Here is a 12,143-nt window from a genome sequence, read left to right as displayed (position 1 = left end):
TTAGTAGCTTTCAAACATTTTGTCCTCACAGAAGATAAATATGACATTAGTTTTATTATCCTTATTATTTTTTCAGAGACGGAAGTATTTATTTGTGAAACTGCACACATTACTATCATTATTAATTGTAATAACAATAATAATAGATAAAATGAAATCAATAATTTGATATATATATATAATGGCACAAAGATGTTCTCACCTTAGCTCAGAACTGCCTTTAACTCGAAGCTTCCACAAAATGAATTCCTGGGAACTGCGACGCTCATTCAAAGGAATAAGAAAAGTGTTATATTTAAAATGTCTTTTGTACGCTCGTATACATTTGACTAGAATAATTAATTTTCTAAACTGTTTTTCTTTAAAACCCGTTGCTTCTGACTTTTGTTTACATTCAAGTCTAGTATATATACGTGTGTAACCCAAAATGAGATCTAAGAGAGGTTTTTGACCTCTATTTTTTTTAATTCAAAATACGGAAAATTTTACGTGATTCAAATGGATAATTTCTGGGTCATTGGATAGTTTTTTAATATTATTATTATTATTATTATTATTATTGTTATTATTATTATTATTATTATTATTATTATTATTATTATTATTATTATTATTATTATTGGAAATTTCTGTGAGTACTATGTCGAAGTTACTAAGGAATGAAACTAAATTTGTGGGTCAATTCAGCCAGATAAAAATTAAAATGAAGTCACGCACATATATGTATATTTAAAAACGAAAAACCATTTTTTACCACTAAGTATTTAACTAAATAACCAGTTAGTAATTTTGGCAATATCAGCTAACGAGTGTTACCTGTGCATAGCAAGATGTACGTATAAGTACTGATGTCTCTATATATATATTTTAACGCATTTTTATTAGTTTGTTAATATGAACTTCAAATAAGGAGGGATTTGTCGTTGGTGACTTTTTGCTAGCCATGTCCGAGAGTGGCAACAATCCGAGAATGCCAACGTCACACTGCATCTTCACTTGAAGGTTCTCTTTGTGAAGGTCTTGCACTTTCCTGCCATCCATTAGCGATTGATGCTGAAGATTTCAACAGCCGTGGACCTACTAAACTGATTGCTATGGAGCCAATAGGGGCAGTTATGAGGATGGATAACACAGCCACTGTTAACAAGTGTGAAGCAATTGTTAATGTTTCGCTAGAAGCACTTTGCTCTCTTGCAATGTCCAATGCAACAGGACCCAGAGCAGCCTGTAAATTAAATAAATAAAACTGTATTGTATTATGCATAGTTTACAAAATACTTAAGTAATACTATGTTATAACAATGCTATAATTATATACTGGTAAATTACGATAAATTAAGCTAATTTCCAATTATTTTTGAGTCAGTATAAGATATACCAATAAGCTACGATATTATCTTTTCTGTTCTATGGTGTTTTAATCTTCAATTGAGATGCTAGGGTAAAAGTAATAAATAGGTTAAGAAAAAGTGGGAAAGAAAAAACAAGAAAAGTTGTTTAGGCAAGCTATATTTATAAGTTTTTATCCACATCTTCTATCTACTGCTCTGCTCTATTACCTTCTGGATACTGTTAAATCTCCAAAGTCTTAATGATTAAAGGATAACCTTAAACTCACTCAAGCACCCGCATTATTAATTATTCGTATAGGTTTCAACGAGTGCTGGTCATCGTCCTCGGTATGTATCTACTAAGAAATATTTCACGTTTATTCGTGGACTCACATTAACGGTAACTTTCTGTCTCTAGAGTAACCATTATTATACTTCGTTGACAGTGAACAACGCTCTGAATTTCACTCGAAAAACCACCTGAAGGATTGCTGTACTTCATATCAGTGTATGACCTCTTGTTTACGTCTTTGGTTACAAACTTAGGGATGAAGAACCAATCAAATATAAGTCTAGGAATCAACGTAAAAAATTCCTTAATAAACACGTACCGATTATACTTAAATACTGTATGCATCCTATCAGTTCAGTATGTAATCTCCAGAATCTTATAAATTCTTGCTAATTTTATGCATATGTAAAGCCTTCTTTCTAAAGGATACTAAGTTTTCGACAATCCTTTCTATCTAAATCTCCCCTATCCAGATTTGAGGCCAGTTATTGGAGTTATCGTTAACTAATTTCTATTGGATGATATTCAAAAGAAAACATTTCAGATTCTTTCTTCCTATCTACCCACAATACGCCAAATCTTTAAAGTAAGTTAATCAGATTTAGAAAATATGAAAACGAGATATTCAGCAACCTGACATAATTTGGCAATCCATTTAGGAAATCAACGAGTAATCTTCGATTGTCGACCAACGGAAGATTATCGAACATTGAAATATAGAGTTTACTACGGAGTCATCTGTTCAAAAAATACCAAAGTAATTGACAAAGACTATGAAGACTGAACTATAAGATTCAAGAATACGTAAAAATTATACAGCGTAACTACAAGCCAAAAACGAGATGCTTTTTTTATATATAAGAAACCGGGACATTGCGCCCCGTTCGTAATTTTCTCAGGACATCAGACGACTTTTTTTTAAAACAAAGAACAAAAAAATGATAACCCCGTCAAAAATGAGATATCTGGTCACACTATATTATACTCATACGTCAAATTAAGTCCAGCCAGAATCATCCTGCCTATAATTTAGATCAAGTGGGTGTTCCGTACTTGAATCAGTTTGAGAGTTTAACACATTCGCTGCCGTAGAAAGTCTAGGTCAAAGAAGTTTATTTCTGACCAGCGTACGATAGTTGATCGTAGTCATCTAATAGAAATCGATATTTATAGAATAAACATTTATTATTATTATTATTATTATTATTATTATTATTATTATTATTATTATTATTATTATTATTATTATTATTATTATTATTATTATTATTTTGAGAGAGATAAATAAATTTTAGATATAAGTATTAATTTGTATGATATAAAAAGTATTTATTTATAAAATAAGAAAGAAAGAATCAGAACACTTTTCACTAAAACCATCATCACAAAACTCACCTTCATCGAAATTTGCCATTTGAAAAACGTAATTAACATAACTTTATGTTAAATTGAAAACACTGTTAACCTGCGGTATCACAGAGTATGTTAAACAATATTCCCTGCCGATATTTGCATGGTGCAAAATTTAAGCGTATTTTGTCTATTAAGTTAAAAGACGTATCAAGATAAATGGTCCACTCTGTATATTAAGTAATGTAATGCTAGGACGAGGAACTTTGTAGTGTCTACTTACCACAATATCATATCAAAATTAAAACTAAAATGATGTAAGTGCATGAGAGGATGATTCAAATAAACAAAAAATTGGTTACTTATCAATATATCCTGTGATATTTCCCATAAATAGAAGCTTTGCTTTGTTATAATTAAATATAAGCTAATTATTTGCTGAGCAAAACTATATATTTTCATTAAAATTCAACACGTGTTACAGTTTCGCCAACTAACTCTTTGGCTTCATCAGACACTATGTCATACAGGATCCTCACAGGATCCTCATCCTGTGTAATTAGTTTATATTCAATATATCCTCCAGTGGAATATTCTCCAAACGACGGAACAACAAACTAGTTCCGTCTTAAATAGTATGATAACAAGGACAAAAATGGATTAGAAAAGTATGGTATGGAAAAAGGAATACATACCACGAAAATAAATATAACGTAAGAAATGGGTATTAAAAACAAGGAACAAAGCATAGTGGTCGAAAGAAAAAAAGTTGAATTGGAAGAAGCGGGGTGTCTATGCTACGTCACTGTTGCCAGATCCAAAGTCAGTAGTTAGGTACCAGTGTTGGGCAAATTTCAATTGAATTAACAATTAACAATTAATCTGTAAATTTAATTGTTAATTGCAATTAACAATTGAAATAAGTAATGGTTAATTGTTAATTGCAGTTGGCCATTAAAAAAGGAGAATCAATTGCAATTGATCAATTGATTGAAAGTAATTGCAATTGAATTACAGAATTCAATTGCAATTGAAATTAATTGGCAATTGATTTCCACAGCAATTACTTTCAATTGATTGATCAATTGCAATTGATTTTCACTGATTAATTTTCAACACTGTAGTTCAGAGAGGGCGTGGGGCAATGAAAACTTTAGCCACGACCAATTGACCACCACCCGTCGTGACCCACTCTGACCCACCACCCACAATAAACCACTCTTACCCACTGCGACCCACAGAACCACCAAAACCCATTGTCATCAACTCTGACCTATGATTCACGCCCTTTTCTCTACTGACTAAAGAGTTTAAGCTTGTAATAAAACAAGCCTATAAAATTATCACTCATCGGAGTTTGAATTTTTACGATCAATAGCTCAAGCACCGCACTAATACAATAACGGCGGATCTCACCTTTCTAATATAAATAAAATAGAGTTTGTTCGTGTGTCTATCTGTCTATCTTTATGCGACCTATGGACGAGACGAGTGGACCGAAACTTTTCAAAATTTGGTCACGGGTAGCTTGGTCTAGGCCCCAGACCAAGACGAAGAGCTTTTTTTAAAATTCCTTACTAGGGGGTCTCCAGGGGACGTTTACCGGTACCGGCCTGGGGACCAGACAAGTCGACCGAGAGTTACCAAATTTTGGTCAAAGATACCTTGTTCCAGGTCCCACACCAAGGCAAAGCTTTTTCGAAAAAATTCGAACCAGGGGGTCTCAGGGGGGCGTTTACCGGGACATGTAAAAGTAGTAGAAAATGACGGATATCAGTGTCGATTTCATAGTTTTCGCGGTCGCTGAGATCAATGGTGAAACTCCGATCGCATTAACTTCCAAATTCACCGTATCCAGCTACGGGCCGTGGGTCAACGGGGGGGGGGGGGAAATTCCGAGACATGTAAAAAAAAATAATCGAAAATTACCGATATTAATGTCAAATTCATAGTTTTCGGGGTAGCTGAGCTCATTAGTGAAACTCAAGACCGCGTTTACTTTCACATTTAACCCCCATCAGATAAGAAACGGGGGCATTATAACGGGAATCACGAGACATGTAAAAATAATCCATAATGACCGATGTCAAATCCGTAGTTTTCGCGGTGGCTGAGATCAATGGTGATACTTTCATTAGCGATGATTTTCAAATTGAGCCACCATTGTATGCGGGCCGGGGTGGGGAATTGCGAGACATGTAAAAATAATGGAAAGAGACCGATATTAGTGTCAAATCCATAGTTTTTGCTGTCGCTGAGATGAATGGTGATACTTCCACAGGCATTGACTTCCGACTTCCAAATACAGCCCCCATCGGCTGCGGGCCAGAGGCATTTTTTTTTTTTTTCAAAATTGGAACCAGAGGATTATAGGGACTTTTACCGGCATATGTAAAAAGTAGTAGAAAATGGCAGATGTTAGTGTCACATTCATAGTTTTCGCGGTATTAGTTGGGGGTTGGTGGGGGCCAGAGGAGATTTTTTCACAATACGAACCAAGGGGGTCTGAGGGGGCGTTCACCGGGACATGTAAAAGTACTAGAATTTGTGTCGAATCCATATTTATCGGGGTTGCTCAGATCTATAGTGACACCCCCGATAGTGTTTACGTTCAAATTCAGCCCCCATCGGCCTTGCCAATGAAAACACAAATATGGCGGAACAAGTTAATGCTGTTCCGTCAGGAACGATTTCGAGGTCGTTTCCTTCACATCGTCTTGTGCGTGTTTTCTACCGTTTTGTAAGCCTATTTCCACGTTTTGTGATTCAATGGTAGTGGGTCACAATGGGCATTCAATGTGGGAAGAAAACTGATCCACTCTCCCACCAGTATCGAATTTCAAGGTCGCTGTTTTCGCATTGTTTAGTGCATATTTATACCGTTTCTACGCATACTTTCACGTTTTGTAGGCCAACGAAAGTGGGTCAAAGGCGACCTACAAATATGGCAGAGAAAGACGTATTCATTCCACTTTCAAAGTCCATTTTGACCCTCTCCCACTGATGCACAAAGCGACACAAATCATGTATAAAAAATGTGAAGGAAACGACCTCATTTGATGGTGACGGAACAGCATTAAGTTATTCCGCTATACTTGTAGGCCATTTTGACCCATTTTTGTTGTCGCACTAAAGTGGAAATAGAAGCACTAAAGTGGAAATAGGAGCACAAAACGGTACAAAGCAGGCACTGTACGATGCGAAAGAAACGACCCCCCAAATTCGATAGTGGCGGAACAATGGCTCTATTTTCTCACACATTGATGGACCATTTTGACGCATTTCTGGTGATGTTCAAAACGTGGAAGTAGGCGAACAGAACGGTACAAAATACACACTAAATGATGCGAAAGAACCAACCCCGAAATTCGATAGTGGCGGAATAGTGAGCCATTTAACTCCCACTTTAAAGGCCCGTTTCACTCACTTCTGGTGATGCACAAGACGAGGAAGTAGGCACAGAAAACTTTTTAAAAAATAATCACTAAACGATGCGAAGGAAACGACCTAGAAATTCGACAGTGTCGGAACAATGGGTCATTTTGGTCACGCTTTGGAGGTTCATTTTCACACACTTCTGGTAACGCGCAAAACGTGAAAATAAGGGCACGAAACATTCACTAGTCGACGCGAAAAGAAGGACCACGAAATTCGGTAGGTATAGTGGCGGAGCAGTGGGTCATTTTCGTCCCACCTTCGAGGCCCATTTTGACCGTCTTCCAGTGACGCACAAAACGTCGAAATACGCGCACAAAAGGGTATGCGATGTGAAATTAACGACCTCGAAATTCGATAGTAGCGGAACTCTTGGTCATTTTCGTCCCATCTTGGAAGCCCATTTTGACCCACTTCAGGTGACGCATAAAACGTGGAAATAAGGGCACGAAACGGCACGAAAATCCACTAGTCGATGCAAAAGGAAGGATATCGAAATTCAGTAGTGGCGGAACTCTTGGTCATTTTCATCCCACCTTCGAGACCCATTTTGACCGTCTTCCAGTGACGCACAAAACGTCGAAATAGGCGCACAAAAGGGTACGCGATGTGAAATTAACGAACTCGAAATTCGATAGTGGCGGAACAGTGGGTCATTTTCGTCCTATCTTGGAAGCCCATTTTGACCCACTTCTGGTGACGCACGAAACGTGGAAATGGGGGCACGAAACAACACGAAAATTCAGTAGTCGATACGAAAGGAAGGACCTCGAAATTCGGTAGTGGCGGAGCAGTGAGTCATTTTCGTCCCACCTTCGAGGCCCATTTTGACCATCTTCCAGTGACGCACAAAACGTTGAAATAGACGTACAAAAGGGTACGCGATGTGAAATTAACGACCTCGAGATTTAATAGTGGCGGAACTCTTGATCGTTTTCGTCCCACCTTGGGGACTCATTTTAACCCACATCCCACGACGTACAAAACGGAAGTAGACGCACAAAACGGCACAAAACGATGTGAAGGAAACGATCTCGAAATTCATTGGTGGCGGAAGAGCAATAACTTGTTCCGCCATATTTGTAGGCCCATTTTGACCCACTTCCGGTGATGCACAAAATGTGGGTATAGGCGCATAAAGCGACACAAAACACGCACAAAAGATGCAAAACAAAGTACCTTGAAATTCGTTGGTGGTGGAACAAGTTAATGACGCCGTGAGCACCAATATAAGTATATACTGTAGTTCTTACCAGTTGGCGCGGTGGGTCAGTGGTAGAGCGTTCACCTCCGGTGCTTGAGGTCCCTGGTTCGATCCCAGCTCGCGCAGTTTGTACTTTGTGGTGGACAAACAACGTGCTCGTGGATTTTCTCGGGGTTCTCCCGTTTCCTCCCACTTTCTTCATTTCATTCATTTCCTATCATCTCCGTCTCCTTTAGCCTAACCGGCATAATCATGGGACGTAAAACTAAAGATTTCATATCATTTTTTGTAATTCTTACCATCAAGGCTGAGAACTGCACGGTCCAATTTTTTAGCCAAAGTAGACGCCCAACCGGAATAGTGATGTCAACCGACTCGGATCGGTTCAACTGAGCGTACAGCTTGAACTGGCTTGGTTGGGATTGCCCATCGACTGGGCTCAATTGAGCCAATGGCTTGAACCGGCTCCGTTGAAACGAGTCCATAGGCTGGGTTCGAGTCAGCTTAACTGAGCCGATGGCTCGAACCGGCTCGGTTGGGGTAAGCAATCAGCTCGGTTCGGCTCGGCTCGTGTGAGCATCGGCTCGAGCTGGCTCGGTTGGATGAGCTGTTGGCTCGGCTCACTTCTCGGTTCGGTTCGATAAGTGAATAAGCTGTGAGCAAGCCGCTTGAGCTGTTGACAACCCTAAACCCGGGTTGAGCAGTTTTGAACATATTTGGCTGGAGTCCCATAACTCTTAATAATTTTTGGCTCGAGCCCGAATACTTGCTCCTCCTGAACTCAAACCAAGAACCTCGTGACCGATGTCCTTACCTCCTGAAGATTTCTTGACGACCGAGATCGACAGTCAACTAATTTTTAGTATTCCGATACAAACCGCCTATATTCCATGTTTATACAGGTACACGGTGTTATAATGATAATTAATTGTAGTAGTAGTAGTAGTATCATTGATAATTATATTGTCTATGTATGATACTTGAAGATAGTAACACAAAGAATTTAACTCGAATTGGCTCGACTCGACTGGGAACTCGATCCGAATTCGAGTCGAGTTGGGGGAAATTTTTCAAGCCGATATCTCAAGTCGAGCTCAAAGATGTCTGCTTCGAGTCGAGTCGAGTTTTAAAGAAAACTCGCTCGAACTCGTTGGTGCCCATTCCTATTGTATGCATGACGGGCATATAGAGTTCTTTCGAGGGGGATAGAACCATAAACATAATATATTTTAAAAAATACTTAGTTTCCCGGCTTTCTTCCCATGGGGGGGGGGGGAAGGAAAGGATGGTAGGTATCCAGCATTTCTTATAAGTACCTTATTTGAAATATGTAAAACAGTAACAAGTGGACAACACAATACACACACATCTTCTTATCTTCAGTTTTAATTGCTGATTTCAATTGCAATTAACAATTACAATTAACAATTACAAGTTTCAATTGTCAATTGCAATTAACAATTAAATGTTTCAATTGCACCCTTTGCAATTGACAATTAACAATTAAAAGTTTCAATTGCCTGGTGACCAATTAACAATTAACAATTGACGAAAATTTAATTGCAAATTTTATGATTGAATTCAATTGCAATTGAATTAATTGTCAATTACAAATTGAAATCAATTGCAATTGAAATCAATTGCAATTGATTTTCAAAGCAATTACTTTCAATTGATTGATCAATTGCAATTGATTTCAATTGATTTTGCCCAACACTGTTAGGTACCAAAGGTAGTTAACCAGAATTTATCAATGTTACCAGAATCTAGACTTAAAGCCATTTTACATTTATGAATAAAGAATGTTTTTTTAATTTTCTTTTGTTTGTTTGTTTGTTTGTTTTCCTAAATCTGTCATATTAACATGTTTTATATTATGCTTATATTGTTTTAGGTGAAGTGACAATTCCGATATACCCTCTTCACCCTTAGGTGAAGTGACTTTTTTGATCGTCAAATGTGTTATTTAATGCGGGTGCTAACATTGCGTTTGTTTTGACCTATATATGAAGAGTTACATTCACACTGAGCACGATAAGTACCTGACTTATTTGATAGGTCAGCAAAATAACTTTTAAAGCCGGTAAGATGCTTTTTTAAACTTTTGGGGAATACTGGAAGTAGATATGTTATACTTGACAAGAATAAGTTCGAATATTCTTTCATATAATTATGTCGAAACAAAGATACCCTTCCGACATTTTAAAAATAATTGAGACATGCAATTTTGTTTCACATTCGCGCAATTCATTGCCACAGGTCATAAAAATGGTACTGTTGATAATTGACTCTTCTCCACTGTTGGCTGACTGAAAAACATAATAAAAATACATGCATCTTGCCTCCTCATTGTTTACGGCCTTATGAAAGTGTACAAGCCAATCCCCTTCGTCCAATCATATCAGGTTTCAACCATCTATCTTACTTACAATCCAAATGATTATACAAAAAACTTAATGACTGCAACAGTGGTTTCAAATATGTTGTAAAAAAAAAAAAAAAAATGACGTTAAACAACAGTTGTCATCATTTGTAATTGCTAATGTTATTTTGCTTGCATCCATAGACGTTGTTGAAATGTATCCGTCTATATCGTTGAAACTTACTATCAACAGTACACGATCTTGGTTATTTTAAAATGGTGCATCTGCTTATGAAACTCATTTTCCATTACAACTGCTTGAGGTCTGTTTAACAACCAATGCATTTCAATTTGAAAACCATTACTTTTCCTAAAATAACGGTCTAGCCATAGGGAACACACCATTTTCGATCCTAACCAATATTGTTTTAAATCAGATAGAAATGTCTATTTTACAACAGAATACATTTAAGTATATTAGATATTATCATGATGTTGATGACACTTTTGCTACTTGTACGTGATAAAAATATTCTTTTATAAATATTTGAACAGTTTAAGCACCCTAGGCTAAAGTTCATTTTCGAGAATGATTTATATATATATATATTTAAGATTTACTGATTACTTGATCGAATAATAAATTTATAACAAAAATGTATCGAAAACTATAACGACTCTATAGAAAAGCGTCGTCAACCTGGTTCGTCTTGTAAAATATAAGTTACGAAGCGATAATTACTTTTCTTTATGCAAAAATCAACTCAGATATTCAAAGATTATTAGTCTCACCTTTATTGCTTGATATGTCTTAAATATACTTTTTAAGACCGTAAAATACATAAATTCACTTGACTAGGTCAACACATAACATGTACACCTTGTCTCAAAAAGGTTGAGCGCATTCTTTATTGCTGTTTCGAGGCAAAAATTTTCTAAGTCCAACTTCGGGTATCTTCGGGAAAAAGTAAACCAGGTTCGAACCTCGAAGCCAACCTTTGCAATCGGGAAAAATCTTGCAGATCTGTTTTTCTTCTTTTAAATATAATAAGACTTGTTACCAATTATATATAAAAAAGCAACATTGATTGAAATACTTAATGATACAATATTTCGAAACTTTGTATTAATGTCAGCTCATGCTTGTTTGTCATTTTGCTCTCCATACTTAATGGAATATTTAGATACGTAAACGAATCTTTCCATATGTAAAAGAATGGTGAAAGTTAAGACGTAGAATATTATTCTCTCCTGGGTACTAAAATAAAAGTTAAAGTAGAACAAAAACAGCGTTTGCAGTGGATATGGATGTAATTATTATCTTAAATACAGCTATATATCGCTAGAAGTATTCTTCGAAGAGCGCGTGTGTTAGCTCACTGGTACGCCGTTGGATTTCAAATCTTAAGGTTGAGGGTTCGATTCACATCTGAGTCAAAGTTTTTTTTTATGAAATTCTATTTTCCGCAATGCATGAAAAATTATATAAAATAATTACATTAAAATACGTCAGTTGTATATATATAACATAATCATTGCAGAACATAGTGATTATTATGTTTAAAATATAACAGGTGTTCACAGTACGTTGGTATTCTATGATATATGTGAATGTTAAATTCAAATTAAGAAAATAATATCATCGCAATAAATAAATTATGTAGTGTATTTATTTGCAGCTATTTGTCATATAGAGGTTACTTCTCAACATTCGTATTACAGCATGTCATTGATATTCTTGAAAAAATATCCGAGGCATTAAAAGAGGGTATAAACAGAGAATCCAAAGTCGGAACGCTCGCAAGAAATTCATGAACCCCAAAGGTCACGTGAGCAGACTGGAATTGTCCTTATGAAGCATGCCACAGCAGAAGGTCTTTACATAGCTAGATTTTCAATTCAATACCTGATATATGCTTTTGCAATGTGGAAGTGGTGATGCCTTTGGTCGCTCTCTCTCACTTTCTCGCTCGCTCACTCTGTATTTATATATATGAAAGTGGATGTATGTGTGTGTTTCGACATAATTCTGATATGTCTAGAGCAATTTTAACCATATTTCTTACAATCTGGGAAAGAGTACTGTCGGGATACATATCAAAAATGCTAGAAAAGGATCGATATTAGTATCGAATCCATAGTTTCGTGGTCGCTTAGGTAAACAGTTCT

At 36.5% G+C, this 12,143-nt stretch overlaps 1 protein-coding gene across 1 annotated transcript in view; it reads right to left on the bottom strand.

Annotated features, from left to right (window-relative positions):
- Positions 1 to 641: 641 nt before the first annotated feature.
- Positions 642 to 12,143, bottom strand: part of LOC145693192 (sodium/hydrogen exchanger 9B2-like) — a 231,434-nt gene continuing 219,932 nt past the window's right edge. Inside the window, exon 12 of the mRNA XM_081768970.1 lies at positions 642 to 1,225. Coding sequence (XP_081625096.1) covers positions 980 to 1,225 — 246 coding nt within the window. The 3' untranslated portion in view covers positions 642 to 979. The remainder of the gene's footprint in view (positions 1,226 to 12,143) is intronic.

This window comes from Thermobia domestica, chromosome 8 (assembly GCF_964235325.1).
Source record: "Thermobia domestica chromosome 8, izTheDome1.hap1.1, whole genome shotgun sequence".
NCBI classification, from domain to species: domain Eukaryota; kingdom Metazoa; phylum Arthropoda; class Insecta; order Zygentoma; family Lepismatidae; genus Thermobia; species Thermobia domestica.
Note: the sequence above shows the minus strand (reverse complement) of the source record. Positions and strands in the feature narration are given on the sequence as shown.